Source organism: Lissotriton vulgaris, chromosome 2_1 (genome assembly GCF_964263255.1).
Source record: "Lissotriton vulgaris chromosome 2_1, aLisVul1.2, whole genome shotgun sequence".
Classification (NCBI taxonomy): Eukaryota; Metazoa; Chordata; class Amphibia; order Caudata; family Salamandridae; genus Lissotriton; species Lissotriton vulgaris.
The window spans coordinates 2022663634-2022683058 of record NC_141687.1 but is presented as its reverse complement, the minus strand read 5'-3'; the positions used below and the strand labels follow the sequence as shown (position 1 = coordinate 2022683058).

General features: G+C 50.9%; 1 protein-coding gene across 1 annotated transcript in view; it reads left to right on the top strand.

Annotated features, from left to right (window-relative positions):
- The window catches only part of USP50 (ubiquitin specific peptidase 50), a 210455-nt gene extending 208381 nt beyond the window's left edge, over window positions 1-2074 (top strand). The window contains exon 7 of the mRNA XM_086959004.1: window positions 1761-2074. Within this exon, the coding sequence (XP_086815130.1) occupies window positions 1761-1931 (171 nt within the window). The 3' untranslated portion in view covers window positions 1932-2074. The remainder of the gene's footprint in view (window positions 1-1760) is intronic.
- The last annotated feature ends 17351 nt before the right edge of the window (window positions 2075-19425 follow it).

The following is a 19425-nucleotide window of genomic DNA, read 5'->3' as shown; positions in this document are numbered from 1 at the left end:
GCAGGACCCTGACATTGACGGGGATGCTGATTCTGATTCCAGTTTGTCAGAGGGAGGTTCTCCTGATCCTCCCATACCAATTCCTGCTAAGCAGGCCCTTGACCAGCTATTGGGGCCCACCAGCACACCCTCAGGCATTTGCTATGGGAGCCCTTCCCAGGTTATGTGGGAGTCCATGGCCCATGAGCTGAGAAGTTTGCACGTTTAACATCTGAGTGGTTGTATGTGATATCTCCCCCTCCTTCGTGGCTGTCTCTCTCTTTCACTCTCCCCCCTCCTGCCCCGCCTACCCACATGAAGACAATGTAACGTTGCTCTACTGTTACCGTTCTCTGTCTGCACCGTCTGCGGTTGCACAATGATGCTGGAATTACACTGTTTATTCTCTTGTTTTTTCTAATTCAGGGTCATGAACTGATTGCTGCAGGGTGACTCCTCACGTAGTCCCTGCTCAAGAGTACTATGTCCTTGTTTGTCATTGAATAATATGACCTACTTTACTTTGAAAAACTCAATAAATAAATGTTAAAAAAAAGAAATTGATGGAACCAACTGGCAGTAGTTGCTTCTGTCTCGGTAGTCAAAGATATATTGGCACCAATCTAGATTAAAACTGCAAAAAACAAATCTTGAAATTTAGATGTCTTTGCTATTCTAAGACACTGGGAGGGACTGCCAAGAAGATCTGGAAGAAGGCAAGGCAGTCAGCTTGGTCATCTTTTGTCTGACAAGAAATAAGCTTGGTTTTAGAGTTATATGATTCTGGGAAAGCTCTCTGCATCCACCTTCCAATGTTTGATTGTCTTTCTTGGAGGTCTAGTGTAACGGACCCATCTGGATTAAATGTAATATACACTGGTGTCTCGTCCAAATCCACATCAACTTGTGAGTACTTGAAGGTGTCAAATTGGAGGGTTAAATAGGTGCTGTGCAGCACCTGTGGTAATGGTGACCTCTGCGGAAGCCCACAATTCTGTCAGCAGTTCTTCGGCCAGACTCTCCAGAAAGAGCGAGGGTGAGCATATAAGGCTTCCTCCAGGGTGCCATGGCAGTTCTGGAACTCGTATGCAATAGGGCACCGTATTCACAAATGGTAAACTTTAGGATCCCGTCAGATCTACATCTTTTAAAAAGAATGTCTTTATTTTGCATGGGAAGCGTAGGGCAACTAAAATGACCTGCACTAACGGTCCAGCACCTGCTTGGACCCAAGATACTGACCCAAACAGCTGCAACCATTGTGTTAGCATCTAGGTGATGCCAACTCAAATAACCCATACCAGTGACCGATTATGTAATACAGAAGCACCAAACAGCGATGGGCATCTGTAAACAATGTCATCGTATGTGGTCAAAATGAATAACTTAAAATAGAAATAAAAATAACCCCAAAAGTTGTTGCATAGGATCCTTTTGGCTTCGGTGACCCCTCTACATTTGACTCTGACCACAAAGATAACTTTTAGACTAGTATTAGGAGGATGTCTCCCACCCTGCAGGTACAGCGGTCTGGAGGTATTTTCATCAAAGTGCACACAGCTGTATTTTTGTTTTTGCACTAATACGGGTCATGATTAATTCGAAATGTGTGCTTCTTTGCTGTAGCTGCCTAATCGGTGGGCGCCATGCCTAACAATATTGCCATGTGACCCAACGATCTCCTTTCCGTTAATAGATATGTTTCTTTCCTGAACTATGATGCTTACTTACTATTGAATGCACAGACCAGTAATGTAGATGAACTGTCTCTTCATTTATAGAACCACTTTGGCGACCTGGACTGGGGGCACTACACAGCCTACTGCAAGAACAGCCGGACGCAGCAGTGGAGCACGTTTGATGACACGCGATGCTTTACCGCCCCTGAATCTACTATACAGAATGCCTCTGCCTATATATTATTCTACACCAATGAACCAATCGGACTCTAGCATGGACCCTGACCACCATTTAAACTTTCAGTGTTAGCTTTAAAGGGTAGCTAAGAATAATTGGTATTCACAACGACCTTCGTTTATCATTAAACATCCTGTTGTAAAGGTCTACGTGATGTCACTTATACTTTTACATTTCTCACTCATGTAGCATACATCACTGTGAGTGATGTCACATTCCAAATAATACTTTTATTATTCTTTAGGTCTCACCTAACACAGTGTATGCGCTGTCTTTTGCAAGATATATTGTCATCTTGCTGTGGGTATAGACCTCACCCATTGCTTACTGTTAGCGTCATTGTCACTTATAAACTTGCTTCGTATTAATTAGCGGTGTGGGTTTCCCTTCCTCTTCTTGTATTTGTCAACTCCTGTTCGTTTTTTCAAGCACTATTTTTCTTTAAAAGTGTTTCCCCACTGTCTCTCTTGTTTGATTTTTCCCCGCCAAGCTTCTTGTTCCTGTTGCTTGCCCGTGTGCCTCTCTGCCACTTGCCCGTGTGCTGTTACCCACTAGGTCCATGTTGCTCTCGCTCCCCTATTTGATGCCGTCTTCCATCCCTCCCTCCACGTTGCTTTTCCCTACAAATGATCCCCATGTTGATTCGCTCCTCATCCCCCATGGTTCTTCCGCCCCCCCCCCACTTAAAAAAAACATCGTCACCCTGTGTTGCTTCCCTCCCTCATGCCCACAGTTGCTTCTGATCTCAACCTGCTCCCATGTTGGTTTCCTGCGCCTCCTTTGGGGAAAAAAACCTTTGCACATTTTTGTTAGGTCAAGCGTAAGCCTACGACCTCATGTATACTTTAGTATACAAATATCTCTGTGGGCCAAAGGGCATTCTTGCTTCTCATTTGTTTCTTTCAATATCCTTTAACAATCCTTGCTTACTAGTGGCCAGTCCTGCCTCTTTGTCCCTCCCTTTTCCTCCAAGGGACAGGGACCTGGTACAATATCATTTCTCTTTGTTCTGCTCATGTTACACTGCAGATGCTCAGACCCGTAGCTGGTTACATTTTATTGCAGCATTAACCCTCTCAATACCTTCCATGTGGCTGGCACTCTTTTGTATTCTTCCTGAAAGCAGCTCCCAGGCTGGTTTGGAATACAAGCAATTAATTATTGTGGTTTTAAATCTAAGTCTGCCTCGTTTAATTTCCTCTAGAAACAGGCGCAAAAACACCGCAACAGCATGCCATCTAGCTAATGCAGCTCTAAATCATATAAAAAAGTTAAACCACTACTTAAAAACAGCCATTGTTTCAGTTCCATTAAATCAACGCTTAAAATGATACTTTAATAGCCATACAGCTTGTGTTCTTTCCTACCCTCCAGGACCTGTGCTTGGCTGCTGGCTGAGGGGTTGGAGGTCTCTGCTCTTGGTGTATCGCTGAGGCCAAAATGTTACTTTCTGGAAGAATGTCCCCTATAAATGCGCATATGAAGGTAGTACATTAAGGCCGGCTGCGGCATCACGCGTTTGCCAGCCGGGCGCTGGAGTATGGGCGGAAGTGAGAGGAGACGCGGGCTGCCCAGAAGGAAGCGACCGTGAGTGCTACCAGCGTACGGTCGCTCCATCGCATCTGATGGCTGAGGATCTCCGACTGACGCTGTGCTCCTAAAGAGACATTGCCGCGGGATTATATAAGTGACGAGGCGGCTCTGGGAGGGAGTGCAGCGAGACTACAACGAGCCGCGAGGCCGGAACTGCCCATGGCGCCTGCTTTCCGCTCTGGGGCGGGTGAACCTCGCAGACAGTAAAAATGCTGGGATGCAGGGCAGACAACTTAGGAGGAGGCAGTGAATTCTGGAAGGGGGGAGTGTGGACCATCTCCCCCTCGTGCCCCCCCCTCTGAATATTGGCAGTGGACGGCGCTTCATAATTTTGCCCCGATCTGAATGAGGAAATTCCGTGGTCTGAGGTGCTGTGAGTCGGGGGCCGCCGTGGGGGGGCCTGATCATCAGGAGATGGCCCGGAGCGGGGGGAGTGACTGATAGCCAACGGCATGCTGAAACAGAGGGGCTGGGTCCTTATGGCAGACTACTGAGAGTGAGACCGTGAACAGGAAAACCTACTGAGAGTGGCAGATAGGGGACGTGCTACGGCGAGCGCCTGAACCTTGAAAGTGGAGGCCTGAACATGAGGTCCTGGTGGTGGCGGACCCCCTCCTGGATATTGAGGGATAGTTTGTGTACTTGTGGACGACCGGCTGGCCGGTGTGGCAAACCCCCTTCCCCAGTACCCGACGAGTGGTGGCTAAATAAGAGACCTTGTATACGGAGTGAAACTGTCGGCGATCTACCAGTTGCATAGCCCTTCGGCTTGACGGAGCCCTCGTGGGCTGAAACCCCGTTGCTTTCCCTCGTCATTATCTCTTGCTCCTTCATACCTGCCCTTGCCTTGATGTGACGCAGTTAGTGCTGCCGGGCATCGTACGCCCTGGTGGGGAGCCACCTTAGAGACGGTCCATATTGCAGGAGCTGCCAACTTCTGGAGAAGAACAGGAAACCCCCCCCCCTTCTTTGGTCGCCATGGTTCGGAAAGGGGCCAAGGGTCTGGAGAGCCTAGGAGACCTGGAGGCGGCGCGGGCTGGGTCAGGTGTCAGAGATGGACGGACCCCGCCTGGGGCTGCGGGAACAGGCAATGGTGGGGAACCACCAGCGGACAAGTTAGACTTGATTTTGAAAGAAATAAGGGACTCCAGAGCAGCGATGGAACAGCAGCTGGGGGCCCTGACTACAAATCTGTCCCTTTTGAAAGCAGATCATGGTAAATTGGCAGATAAGGTTAAGGACCAGAGCCTCGTCCTTGCAGATCTTACACCGATGGTGGTGGACTACTCTTCCTCCATACAACACTTCCTCCATGCAACAACTCCAACAGCAAGTGACCTCACTGATGGATCGGGTGGAAGATGCGGAGGGGAGACACTGATGCAATAATATACGCGTTATAGGCCTGCCGGAACGTTGTGAGGGAAATCGTGCAGCAGAATTTATGGAGCAATGGTTCCGAGACCATGTCGCCACTGAAGGCCTGTCTCCGTACTTCTGTGTGGAGCGAGCGCATAGGATCCCGACTGGCCAACCTCGACCTGGCTGGCCGCCCCGGCCACTGATAGTGAAGATCCTTAACTACAGGGACCGTGAGGTCTTATTGGAGAAACCTCGAGAGAAGTCACTAATTCAATTTGAAAATCACAGAGTATCCTTATATCCGGATTATACCACTATGGTCCAGAAGCAGCGCTCGTCGTACCAACTGGTGAAGAGAAGGCTGCAGAAGACCGGTCTGAAGTATGCACTCCTCTTCCCTGGCCGGTTGAAGGTTATCCACGAACAGAAGACACATTTCTTTGAAAGTCCCTCGGATGTGGAAGAATGGCGGGAGGTGATGGACTTAGAAGATGGTCAGGAATCTGCTATGGGACGTCCGGTCGGGCTCCGGAGGACGAGTCCGGCGGGAGGAGAGAGGGTCTCTTGAGCCCGGTGGGAGGAGTGGACGCTCGGGCCCAACGCGGAAGCAGCAGAAAAAGGACCAACCAGGAGTGCTAGTGGCAGCGGGTGCCTTCCGTGAGGATACAGAAAAGATTGGAACTGACTCAGAGGACACTACGATTCATTCTGATTCTGATCACAGTGCCGTTCTGTTTCCCACCATCACACCCAGAGCTGCTGATGATATAATAGACAATTGAGGACGATGGCGAACCAATTTGAGATAGAAACACGGAGACAACATGAGTGGTATCCTTTATATAACAATAGTCGCAATAGTTAGTTTTATTATCGTGATCCATTAAATACAATGCACTGAAAATTTGATGTCTGTTGTGGGATAGGGGGAGATATATACCTAGAGTATGTTCTTCAAGTTCCGGGCGTTGCTGGTGAGCCAAGTTGAGACATGCACTCCATATAACCACTAGTCAAGTCAAGTCAAGTCAAAGAATTTATATAGCGCACTACATACCCGGAGGGTTTCAAGGCGCTTAGGAAGGGGAGGAGGATTACTTGTCAAATATCCACGTTTTAAGTTGCTTTCTGAATGCTAGGTGGTTCTGGGTAAGGCGAAGGTAAGCGGGGAGTGAGTTCCATGTTTTAGCAGCCAGGTAAGAAAAGGATCTGCCTCCCATGGTGGTCTTGTTGATGCGAGGTACAGTGGCGAGGGCTTGGCTGGAAGAACGTAGTTGGCGGGAGGGGGTGTAGAAGGACAGTCGTGAGCTGAGGCATTCTGGACCGATGTCGTAGAGTGATTTGTGTGCGTGGGTAAGCAGTCGGAAGGTGATCCTCTTATTGACGGGTAGCCAGTGGAGGTCTTTAAGGTGACCAGAGATGTGATTGTTGCGTGGGATGTCTAATATGAGTCTGGCTGAGGCGTTTTGGATTCGTTGGAGTTTCTTCTGGAGTTTTGCGGTAGTACCTGCGTAGAGGGTGTTTCCGTAGTCCAGTCGGCTCGTGACCAGAGCGTGGGTGACTGTTTTCCTTGTTTCGGAGGGGATCCAGCGAAATGTTTTTCTGAGCATGCGAAGAATGTTGAAGCAGGAAGAGGATACGGCGCTGACTTGTCTGTTCATTGAGAGTGAAGAATCCAGGATGACGCCTAGGTTCCGTGCGTGGTCTGTCGGGATGGGTGCTTTTCCGAGGGCTTCCGGCCACCAGGAGTCGTCCCATGCGGAGGGGGATGTACCTAAGATGAGGACTTCTGTTTTGTCTGAGTTCAGTTTCAGACGGCTTTGTTTCATCCATTCGGCAACTTCTTTCATTCCTTCGTGTAGGTTGGTTTTGGCGGTGCTGGGGTCATTGGTGAGGGAAAGGATCAGTTGAGTGTCATCCGCGTATGAGATGATGTTGAGGTTGTGTTGGCGTGCGATGGCCGCGAGGGGGCTCATGTATACGTTGAAGAGGGTGGGACTGAGTGAGGATCCTTGTGGTACGCCGCAGATGACTTCAGAGGCCTCGGACTTGAATGGTGGAAGGCGGACTCTCTGGGTTCTTCCGGTGAGGAACGAGGTGATCCATTCAAGTGCTTTTCCTTGGATTCCGATGTTATTGAGGCATTGTAAAAGGGTGTTGTGGCAAACTGTGTCGAATGCTGCAGAGAGGTCGAGGAGGATGAGGGCGACTGTGTCTCCATTGTCCAATAGAGTTCGAATGTCGTCTGTTGCTGCGATGAGGGCGGTCTCAGTGCTGTGTTTTGCTCGGAAGCCAGATTGTGAGGGGTCGAGGGATTTGTTGGCTTCGAGGAAGGCGGCGAGCTGGTTGTTGACAGCTTTCTCGATGACTTTGGCCGGGAATGGAAGAAGCGAGATGGGGCGGTAATTTTTGAGCCTGGTGGGGTCCGCTGTGGGTTTTTTCAGAAGGGCGGTGAGTTCAGCGTGTTTCCAGTCTTCCGGGAAGGTGGCGGAGTTGAAGGAGCAGTTGATGACGTCTCGGAGGTGCGGTGCTATGACGGAGTCTGCTTTGTTGAAGATGTGGTGAGGACATGGGTCTGTGGGGGATCCTGAGTGGATGGAATTCATCAGGCGGATGGTGTCTTCAGTGGAGATTGGGTTCCAGTCGTTAAGGGTGTTCACGGGGGGAGAATGTTCAGCAGATGGTTGGGTGGGTTGGTCTCCGGGTTGGTTGTCGAAGCTGTTGTGGATGTCTGCAATCTTGTTGTGGAAGAATGAGGCTAGGGAGTCGCAGAGGGCTTGAGAGGGGGTGATGTCGTTGGAGTTGGCCGAGGGATTGGAAAATTCCTTGACGATGTTGAAAAGTTCCTTGCTGTTGTGGGCGTTGTTGTCAAGTCGATCCTTGAATGCTGTTTTCTTGGCCTTTCGGATTAGTTGGTGGTGAGTGCGGGTGGCGTTTTTGAAGGCGTCCTTGGTGCTGGTGGTTGGGTCTTTTTTCCAGGCCTTTTCAAGGGAGCGGCAGAGTTTCTTGGACTTCTTGAGATCATCGTTGAACCATGAGGCCTTCTTGCTGCCTGGTTTGTTTTGACGTTTTTTCAGTGGTGCTAAGGTGTCAGCGGTGTTGGATAACCATAGGGTGAGGTTGGCGGCGGCTTCGTTAGCGTTAGAAGAGAGGGCTGGGGTGTTTTGAAGGAGCGATGCGGAGATTTGGTCCGTGGTGATTTTGTTCCAGTTCCTTTGCAGGGTAGGTTGGAGGTGGATGCAGGGTTTTGGTTTGTTGTAGGTGAAGTGAACGCAGCTGTGGTCAGTCCAGAGGAGGTCCGTAGTGTGGCTGAAGGAGACATGGTTGCTGGGTGTGAAGATGGGGTCGAGTGTGTGACCTGCGATGTGGGTGGGGGAAGTGACTAGTTGTTTAAGTCCGAGGTTGGCGAGGTTGTCCACGAGGGTGGCGGTGTTGCGGTCGTTGATCTTTTCGAGGTGAAAGTTGAGGTCTCCCAGAAGGATGTAGTCTTTGGAGGGGAGCGCGTGTGGGGTGATGAAGTCCGTGATGTCTTCACTGAATTTTGCGCGGGGTCCTGGTGGTCTGTAGAGGAGGGTGCCTCTGAGTGTGGTTTTGGGGTCGATGTGGATCTGGAAGTGAAGGTGTTCGGAGTTGGCGAGGTTGACGTCAGAGCTGGTTGATATGCGGATTGATTTCTTATGGACGATAGCGATTCCTCCTCCTGTGTGGCTGGTACGGTCTTTGCGAGTGATCTTATAGTCTTCAGGGATGGCTATGGTGATGTCTGGTGCGGAGGAAGCATTCATCCATGTTTCCGTAAGGAAGGCGATGTCCGGAGAAATGGCGTCTAGTAGATTCCATAGGTCAATGGCGTGCCTGTGGATTAATCGGGTGTTGAGAAGGATGCAATGTAGATGGTTGGGGTCGGGAATCTGTGGTGTGGTCGTAGCGGAGATGTTGTCGGTGCCGCTGAATTTGCAGGAGAAGCAGGAGAAAGGTCCATGGGTTTGTCCAGGGGCGGCTTGGACGCAGTTGGGAGCGCGACCGAGGTTAAGGGCTAGGAGGGTGGCGGCATCGTAGGTAATGTGGGAGGGCTGGGCAATGCGAGGGCCAGGGGGTATGGCGCTGGGCGCGGTCCAGGCGCGGACGGGCGTAGACGGGCTTACCTTTGGTGCACCTTCGGCGCGGGTTGGGCGCGGTCGCTGCGCGTGAACGCTGCGCGCGGGAACTCCTGTCATATATGGATAGTGGGGGGGGAGGGGCGAGGGCGTCTCAGCTGGGAGGCGGGGCGGGCTACGGAGGACAACAACCAACAAAATGGAGGCGGAGGGGTCTGAAAGCCGAGAGCGCTTGGGGGAGACGCAAAAACAGGAATAAAGTTGGCAAATAAACAACAATGCAACTAACGCTGGCAATTAAACATGTAATTGGGCAAAGCGGCGGTCAGAGCACACAGCTGGCAGTCGGTAAAGGCAAAGCGCTGCAAGTAATGGAATAAGGTTGGCAAATAAACGACAATGCAACTAACGCTGGCAATTGAACATGTAATTGGGCAAAGCGGCGGTCAGAGCACACAGCTGGCAGTCGGTAAAGGCAAAGCGCTGCGAGTACGATACCACAGTCACAGGGGGAGCGACCACTCTGCTGGGAAGCGGAGATCATTCTGTGACCCTTCCCCCATTCCCTTACCACTTGTTATCATACATCCTGTTTCCCTGGGATGATCTGCCATTGAGCAAGTGGAGCTGGACATGAACAATGAACGTTGGTGCTAAAGCTCAGCCACCCCCCCCATTGGCGTATGCACCATGATTTGGAATGATATGCTTGGTATTCTAATGTTGGGCCCTGTATTGTTTAGATGATGTGCCGAGTTTGGTTGGGTTTTAAATTTGGTTTCAGGGTATAGGAACTCCTGGTCGCTACATGCAGTGGATAATACAACAGGGCTACAGTTATTCTTACACGTGATGGAAGACACACATGGCTGAAATTGCAGGGACATACCAATTTCTGACCTGGAATGTGCGAGGTTTAGGGGCAATTCAAAAGCGTCATTGCATCCACTCATTCCTCCTTAGACACCGTACACAGATTGCATTCCTTCAGGAGTCCCATCTTACTGACACAGAGTCACAGAAATTGAGGAAGAAATGAAGAAGCACAGTCTACTCCACTACATACTCAGCCTTTTCTAGGGGAGCAACTATATGGGTCCGTCACGGGATACCATTTGTGGAGGTGGAGAGGAAGGTAGATGACTGAGGCACATACATTATAGTGAAAGGTACACTGGATGGGAGGTTGATAGTCTTGGGAAGGGTATAAACACCAAATTATCATCAGGATAAGTTTCTATACAAACTAGGCTTAGCACTATCGAACTGGGTCGAGATACCCTGGGTGTTGGGAGGAGATTGGAATGCGGTCTTCGATTTGAATATGGACCGGTCACACCCCCACTACAGGCTGCTGGAGCTACCAAGTTGACGGACCTCTTAACTTCCTGGGTCATAGGTTGGATGAGATACATGGCGGGAGTTATACCCCACCCACAAAGAATATTTGTTTTATTCTCCTCTACATAATTTACACACTAGAATTGACCGGTTCTTGTGTTCAAGGTCGATAATTACCAAAGTCGAGAAATCAGAATATTTGGCAAAAACGTTCTCCGACCATAGACCCTTAACTATTACACTCCTCTGGGGCAGGGTACCGACCCGGTGCCCACCTGGAGACTTAAACCTTCTCTCCTAGAGGATCCCCCCTTTCGAGCATCTTTATCTGTTGCTATCACTGACTATTTTAGAGTGAACTGGGATTCTGCTTCTTTGAATCTGGTGGTTTGAGATGCCATGAAAGTCGGGATCAGGGGTGCGGCAATAGGACATTTTGTGGGGGCTAGGCAGGAGATCCATAAGAAACTTTGTGGGGTGAAGGACTGGTTGAAGGTCCTAGAGCGGGAGGCAAGTCTTGATCCTAAGAAGAATGGGGACCTACAGATGGGGTACAATGACCATGCAGAGGTTTTAGAAACACTGCGGACAATAGATCACAAGGAATATTTACGTCGTCAACACACGGAAGCCGATAAGTCTGGCACACTATTGGCCAGGTTGGTACGCGACCAGCCAGACCCACCGACTATAACCCAAATAGGTGACCTGGCGGATACCTTGGTCTGCACGCAAGTAGAGGTAAATCAAGCCTTTTACGCCCACCTGAGTGGCCTCTATGCGCCCGTAGGCCTAGAGGACCCAATGCAAATTGCCGAATTCCTGAACGATCTTCCCTTCCCGGGCCTGTCAGAGGACACACAAAAGACACTCAAGGGCCCTATTACCCAGCATGAGATACGCGCTGCGATAAAGAGCCTCAATCGTAATAAAACGCCCCGTATGGACGGGTTACCGGTAGAATTCTATTAGACTTATTCTGATATCCTCGTACCGGTTCTTGAGAAGGTGTACAAAGTGGCGTTCAAGGAAGGGCAATTACCGGAATCTACCATGCAGGCCCTGGTTACATCCATACGTAAACCTGGCAGAGATACTCTAGACATGGCTAATTATAGACCTCTCTCCTTGCTCTCGACGGAATACAAGATCCTTAGTAAGGCCCTGGCCATGCGCAATCAATCTCAACTCACTACACTTATACATCAGGACCAATGCAGATTCCTTCCAGGGCGTAGTACCTCATTGAAAACACTAAGATTGCATGCCTTGATGTCGGCCTCGCCTCCGGACCTACCGCGGGCGGGCTGTATAGCGCTTGACTTGAAACAAGCATTTGATTCTCTGTCCTGGTCTTTCATGTTCAAATCATTGAAATGCTTCGGTTTTCCGGACACCTTTATACGTTGAATACGCTAGGGGGCGCACGGGCAGGTATGTCTCCTAACGCTACACAGTGCATAGGGGCACTCAACAGGGCTGCCCCTTATCCCCGATCTTATTTGTGCTAGCTCTGCAACCTCTGGCATTGGCACTACGAGGCCCCTTGGACCGGATGGGCATCCCGGTAGGGGGGACATACCATTTGATATCCATCTATGCTGATGATATCATGTTATACTTACATGACTTAGAGGCAGATCACACGGCGATCTCCAATATCTTCCAGCAATTTAAAATAGTGTCGGGCCTAGAGATCAATCCTGGGAAATCGGTTGGGTTATTCTTTAGGGAAGGACGGCAATCCTCTCATATCCTTTTTGGAACGCATCCGATTCTGGTAGCCCCTGTCTCCTGTTTCCGCTGGAGTATGGGCGGAAGTGAGAGGAGACGCGGGCTGCCCAGAAGGAAGCGACCGTGAGTGCTACCAGCGTACGGTCGCTCCATCGCATCTGATGGCTGAGGATCTCCGACTGACGCTGTGCTCCTAAAGAGACATTGCAGCGGGATTATATAAGTGACGAGGCGGCTCTGGGAGGGAGTGCAGCGAGACTACAACGAGCCGCGAGGCCGGAACTGCCCATGGCGCCTGCTTTCCGCTCTGGGGCGGGTGAACCTCGCAGACAGTAAAAATGCTGGGATGCAGGGCAGACAACTTAGGAGGAGGCAGTGAATTCTGGAAGGGGGGAGTGTGGACCATCTCCCCCTCGTGCCCCCCCTCTGAATATTGGCAGTGGACGGCGCTTCATAATTTTGCCCCGATCTGAATGAGGAAATTCCGTGGTCTGAGGTGCTGTGAGTCGGGGGCCGCCGTGGGGGGGCCTGATCATCAGGAGATGGCCCGGAGCGGGGGGAGTGACTGATAGCCAACGGCATGCTGAAACAGAGGGGCAGGGTCCTTATGGCAGACTACTGAGAGTGAGACCGTGAACAGGAAAACCTACTGAGAGTGGCAGATAGGGGACGTGCTACGGCGAGCGCCTGAACCTTGAAAGTGGAGGCCTGAACATGAGGTCCTGGTGGTGGCGGACCCCCTCCTGGATATTGAGGGATAGTTTGTGTACTTGTGGACGACCGGCTGGCCGGTGTGGCAAACCCCCTTCCCCAGTACCCGACGAGTGGTGGCTAAATAAGAGACCTTGTATACGGAGTGAAACTGTCGGCGATCTACCAGTTGCATAGCCCTTCGGCTTGACGGAGCCCTCGTGGGCTGAAACCCCGTTGCTTTCCCTCGTCATTATCTCTTGCTCCTTCATACCTGCCCTTGCCTTGATGTGACGCAGTTAGTGCTGCCGGGCATCGTACGCCCTGGTGGGGAGCCACCTTAGAGACGGTCCATATTGCAGGAGCTGCCAACTTCTGGAGAAGAACAGGAAACCCCCCCCCTTCTTTGGTCGCCATGGTTCGGAAAGGGGCCAAGGGTCTGGAGAGCCTAGGAGATCTGGAGGCGGCGCGGGCTGGGTCAGGTGTCAGAGATGGACGGACCCCGCCTGGGGCTGCGGGAACAGGCAATGGTGGGGAACCACCAGCGGACAAGTTAGACTTGATTTTGAAAGAAATAAGGGACTCCAGAGCAGCGATGGAACAGCAGCTGGGGGCCCTGACTACAAATCTGTCCCTTTTGAAAGCAGATCATGGTAAATTGGCAGATAAGGTTAAGGACCAGAGCCTCGTCCTTGCAGATCTTACACCGATGGTGGTGGACTACTCTTCCTCCATACAACACTTCCTCCATGCAACAACTCCAACAGCAAGTGACCTCACTGATGGATAGGGTGGAAGATGCGGAGGGGAGACACTGATGCAATAATATACGCGTTATAGGCCTGCCGGAACGTTGTGAGGGAAATCGTGCAGCAGAATTTATGGAGCAATGGTTCCGAGACCATGTCGCCACTGAAGGCCTGTCTCCGTACTTCTGTGTGGAGCGAGCGCATAGGATCCCGACTGGCCAACCTCGACCTGGCTGGCCGCCCCGGCCACTGATAGTGAAGATCCTTAACTACAGGGACCGTGAGGTCTTATTGGAGAAACCTCGAGAGAAGTCACTAATTGAATTTGAAAATCACAGAGTATCCTTATATCCGGATTATACCACTATGGTCCAGAAGCAGCGCTCGTCGTACCAACTGGTGAAGAGAAGGCTGCAGAAGACCGGTCTGAAGTATGCACTCCTCTTCCCTGGCCGGTTGAAGGTTATCCACGAACAGAAGACACATTTCTTTGAAAGTCCCTCGGATGTGGAAGAATGGCGGGAGGTGATGGACTTAGAAGATGGTCAGGAATCTGCTATGGGACGTCCGGTCGGGCTCCGGAGGACGAGTCCGGCGGGAGGAGAGAGGGTCTCTTGAGCCCGGTGGGAGGAGTGGACGCTCGGGCCCAACGCGGAAGCAGCAGAAAAAGGACCAACCAGGAGTGCTAGTGGCAGCGGGTGCCTTCCGTGAGGATACAGAAAAGATTGGAACTGACTCAGAGGACACTACGATTCATTCTGATTCTGATCACAGTGCCGTTCTGTTTCCCACCATCACACCCAGAGCTGCTGATGATATAATAGACAATTGAGGACGATGGCGAACCAATTTGAGATAGAAACACGGAGACAACATGAGTGGTATCCTTTATATAACAATAGTTAGTTTTATTATCGTGATCCATTAAATACAATGCACTGAAAATTTGATGTCTGTTGTGGGATAGGGGGAGATATATACCTAGAGTATGTTCTTCAAGTTCCGGGCGTTGCTGGTGAGCCAAGTTGAGACATGCACTCCATATAACCACTAGTCAAGTCAAGTCAAGTCAAAGAATTTATATAGCGCACTACATACCCGGAGGGTTTCAAGGCGCTTAGGAAGGGGAGGAGGATTACTTGTCAAATATCCACGTTTTAAGTTGCTTTCTGAATGCTAGGTGGTTCTGGGTAAGGCGAAGGTAAGCGGGGAGTGAGTTCCATGTTTTAGCAGCCAGGTAAGAAAAGGATCTGCCTCCCATGGTGGTCTTGTTGATGCGAGGTACAGTGGCGAGGGCTTGGCTGGAAGAACATAGTTGGCGGGAGGGGGTGTAGAAGGACAGTCGTGAGCTGAGGCATTCTGGACCGATGTCGTAGAGTGATTTGTGTGCGTGGGTAAGCAGTCGGAAGGTGATCCTCTTATTGACGGGTAGCCAGTGGAGGTCTTTAAGGTGACCAGAGATGTGATCGTTGCGTGGGATGTCTAATATGAGTCTGGCTGAGGCGTTTTGGATTCGTTGGAGTTTCTTCTGGAGTTTTGCGGTAGTACCTGCGTAGAGGGTGTTTCCGTAGTCCAGTCGGCTCGTGACCAGAGCGTGGGTGACTGTTTTCCTTGTTTCGGAGGGGATCCAGCGAAATTTTTTTCTGAGCATGCGAAGAATGTTGAAGCAGGAAGAGGATACGGCGCTGACTTGTCTGTTCATTGAGAGTGAAGAATCCAGGATGACGCCTAGGTTCCGTGCGTGGTCTGTCGGGATGGGTGCTTTTCCGAGGGCTTCCGGCCACCAGGAGTCGTCCCATGCGGAGGGGGATGTACCTAAGATGAGGACTTCTGTTTTGTCTGAGTTCAGTTTCAGACGGCTTTGTTTCATCCATTCGGCAACTTCTTTCATTCCTTCGTGTAGGTTGGTTTTGGCGGTGCTGGGGTCATTGGTGAGGGAAAGGATCAGTTGAGTGTCATCCGCGTATGAGATGATGTTGAGGTTGTGTTGGCGTGCGATGGCCGCGAGGGGGCTCATGTATACGTTGAAGAGGGTGGGACTGAGTGAGGATCCTTGTGGTACGCCGCAGATGACTTCAGAGGCCTCGGACTTGAATGGTGGAAGGCGGACTCTCTGGGTTCTTCCGGTGAGGAACGAGGTGATCCATTCAAGTGCTTTTCCTTGGATTCCGATGTTATTGAGGCATTGTAAAAGGGTGTTGTGGCAAACTGTGTCGAATGCTGCAGAGAGGTCGAGGAGGATGAGGGCGACTGTGTCTCCATTGTCCAATAGAGTTCGAATGTCGTCTGTTGCTGCGATGAGGGCGGTCTCAGTGCTGTGTTTTGCTCGGAAGCCAGATTGTGAGGGGTCGAGGGATTTGTTGGCTTCGAGGAAGGCGGCGAGCTGGTTGTTGACAGCTTTCTCGATGACTTTGGCCGGGAATGGTAGAAGCGAGATGGGGCGGTAATTTTTGAGCTCGGTGGGGTCCGCTGTGGGTTTTTTCAGAAGGGCGGTGAGTTCAGCGTGTTTCCAGTCTTCCGGGAAGGTGGCGGAGTTGAAGGAGCAGTTGATGACGTCTCGGAGGTGCGGTGCTATGACGGAGTCTGCTTTGTTGAAGATGTGGTGAGGACATGGGTCTGTGGGGGATCCTGAGTGGATGGAATTCATCAGGCGGATGGTGTCTTCAGTGGAGATTGGGTTCCAGTCGTTAAGGGTGTTCACGGGGGGAGAATGTTCAGCAGATGGTTGGGTGGGTTGGTCTCCGGGTTGGTTGTCGAAGCTGTTGTGGATGTCTGCAATCTTGTTGTGGAAGAATGAGGCTAGGGAGTCGCAGAGGGCTTGAGAGGGGGTGATGTCGTTGGAGTTGGCCGAGGGATTGGAAAATTCCTTGACGATGTTGAAAAGTTCCTTGCTGTTGTGGGCGTTGTTGTCAAGTCGATCCTTGAATGCTGTTTTCTTGGCCTTTCGGATTAGTTGGTGGTGAGTGCGGGTGGCGTTTTTGAAGGCGTCCTTGGTGCTGGTGGTTGGGTCTTTTTTCCAGGCCTTTTCAAGGGAGCGGCAGAGTTTCTTGGACTTCTTGAGATCATCGTTGAACCATGAGGCCTTCTTGCTGCCTGGTTTGTTTTGACGTTTTTTCAGTGGTGCTAAGGTGTCAGCGGTGTTGGATAACCATAGGGTGAGGTTGGCGGCGGCTTCGTTAGCGTTAGAAGAGAGGGCTGGGGTGTTTTGAAGGAGCGATGCGGAGATTTGGTCTGTGGTGATTTTGTTCCAGTTCCTTTGCAGGGTAGGTTGGAGGTGGATGCAGGGTTTTGGTTTGTTGTAGGTGAAGTGAACGCAGCTGTGGTCAATCCAGAGGAGGTCCGTAGTGTGGCTGAAGGAGACATGGTTGCTGGATGTGAAGATGGGGTCGAGTGTGTGACCTGCGATGTGGGTGGGGGAAGTGACTAGTTGTTTAAGTCCGAGGTTGGCGAGGTTGTCCACGAGGGTGGCGGTGTTGCGGTCGTTGATCTTTTCGAGGTGAAAGTTGAGGTCTCCCAGAAGGATGTAGTCTTTGGAGGGGAGCGCGTGTGGGGTGATGAAGTCCGTGATGTCTTCACTGAATTTTGCGCGGGGTCCTGGTGGTCTGTAGAGGAGGGTGCCTCTGAGTGTGGTTTTGGGGTCGATGTGGATCTGGAAGTGAAGGTGTTTGGAGTTGGCAAGGTTGACGTCAGAGCTGGTTGATATGCGGATTGATTTCTTATGGACGATAGCGATTCCTCCTCCTGTGTGGCTGGTACGGTCTTTGCGAGTGATCTTATAGTCTTCAGGGATGGCTATGGTGATGTATGGTGCGGAGGAAGCATTCATCCATGTTTCCGTAAGGAAGGCGATGTCCGGAGAAATGGTGTCTAGTAGATTCCATAGGTCAATGGCGTGCCTGTGGATTGATCGGGTGTTGAGAAGGATGCAATGTAGATGGTTGGGGTCGGGAATCTGTGGTGTGGTCGTAGCGGAGATGTTGTCGGTGCCGCTGAATTTGCAGGAGAAGCAGGAGAAAGGTCCATGGGTTTGTCCAGGGGCGGCTTGGACGCAGTTGGGAGCGCGACCGAGGTTAAGGGCTAGGAGGGTGGCGGCATCGTAGGTAATGCGGGAGGGCTGGGCAATGCGAGGGCCAGGGGGTATGGCGCTGGGCGCGGTCCAGGCGCGGACGGGCGTAGACGGGCTTACCTTTGGCGCACCTTCGGCGCGGGTTGGGCGCGGTCACTGCGCGTGAACGCTGCGCGCGGGAACTCCTGTCATATATGGATAGTGGGGGGGGGGGCGAGGGCGTCTCAGCTGGGAGGCGGGGCGGGCTACGGAGGACAACAACCAACAAAATGGAGGCGGAGGGGTCTGAAAGCCGAGAGCGCTTGGGGGAGACGCAAAAACAGGAATAAAGTTGGCAAATAAACAACAATGCAACTAACGCTGGCAATTAAACATGTAATTGGGCAAAGCGGCGGTCAGAGCACACAGCTGGCAGTCGGTAAAGGCAAAGCGCTGCAAATAATGGAATAAGGTTGGCAAATAAACGACAATGCAACTAACGCTGGCAATTGAACATGTAATTGGGCAAAGCGGCGGTCAGAGCACACAGCTGGCAGTCGGTAAAGGCAAAGCGCTGCGAGTACGATACCACAGTCACAGGGGGAGCGACCACTCTGCTGGGAAGCGGAGATCATTCTGTGACCCATCCCCCATTCCCTTACCACTTGTTATCATACATCCTGTTTCCCTGGGATGATCTGCCATTGAGCAAGTGGAGCTGGACATGAACAATGAACGTTGGTGCTAAAGCTCAGCCACCCTCCCATTGGCGTATGCACCATGATTTGGAATGATATGCTTGGTATTCTAATGTTGGGCCCTGTATTGTTTAGATGATGTGCCGAGTTTGGTTGGGTTTTAAATTTGGTTTCAGGGTATAGGAACTCCTGGTCGCTACATGCAGTGGATAATACAACAGGGCTACAGTTATTCTTACACGTGATGGAAGACACACATGGCTGAAATTGCAGGGACATACCAATTTCTCACCTGGAATGTGCGAGGTTTAGGGGCAATTCAAAAGCGTCATTGCATCCACTCATTCCTCCTTAGACACCGTACACAGATTGCATTCCTTCAGGAGTCCCATCTTACTGACACAGAGTCACAGAAATTGAGGAAGAAATGAAGAAGCACAGTCTACTCCACTACATACTCAGCCTTTTCTAGGGGAGCAACTATATGGGTCCGTCACGGGATACCATTTGTGGAGGTGGAGAGGAAGGTAGATGACTGAGGCACATACATTATAGTGAAAGGTACACTGGATGGGAGGTTGATAGTCTTGGGAAGGGTATAAACACCAAATTATTATCAGGATAAGTTTCTATACAAACTAGGCTTAGCACTATCGAACTGGGTCGAGATACCCTGGGTGTTGGGAGGAGATTGGAATGCGGTCTTCGATTTGAATATGGACCGGTCACACCCCCACTACAGCCTGCTGGAGCTACCAAGTTGACGGACCTCTTAACTTCCTGGGTCATAGGTTGGATGTTATCAGATACATGGCGGGAGTTATACCCCACCCACAAAGAATATTCGTTTTATACTCCTCTACATAATTTACACACTAGAATTGACCGGTTCTTGTGTTCAAGGTCGATAATTACCAAAGTCGAGAAATCAGAATATTTGGCAAAAACGTTCTCCGACCATAGACCCTTAACTATTACACTCCTCTGGGGCAGGGTACCGACCCCGTGCCCACCTGGAGACTTAAACCTTCTCTCCTAGAGGATCCCCCCTTTCGAGCATCTTTATCTGTTGCTATCACTGACTATTTTAGAGTGAACTGGGATTCTGCTTCTTTGAATCTGGTGGTTTGAGATGCCATGAAAGTCGGGATCAGGGGTGCGGCAATAGGACATTTTGTGGGGGCTAGGCAGGAGATCCATAAGAAACTTTGTGGGGTGAA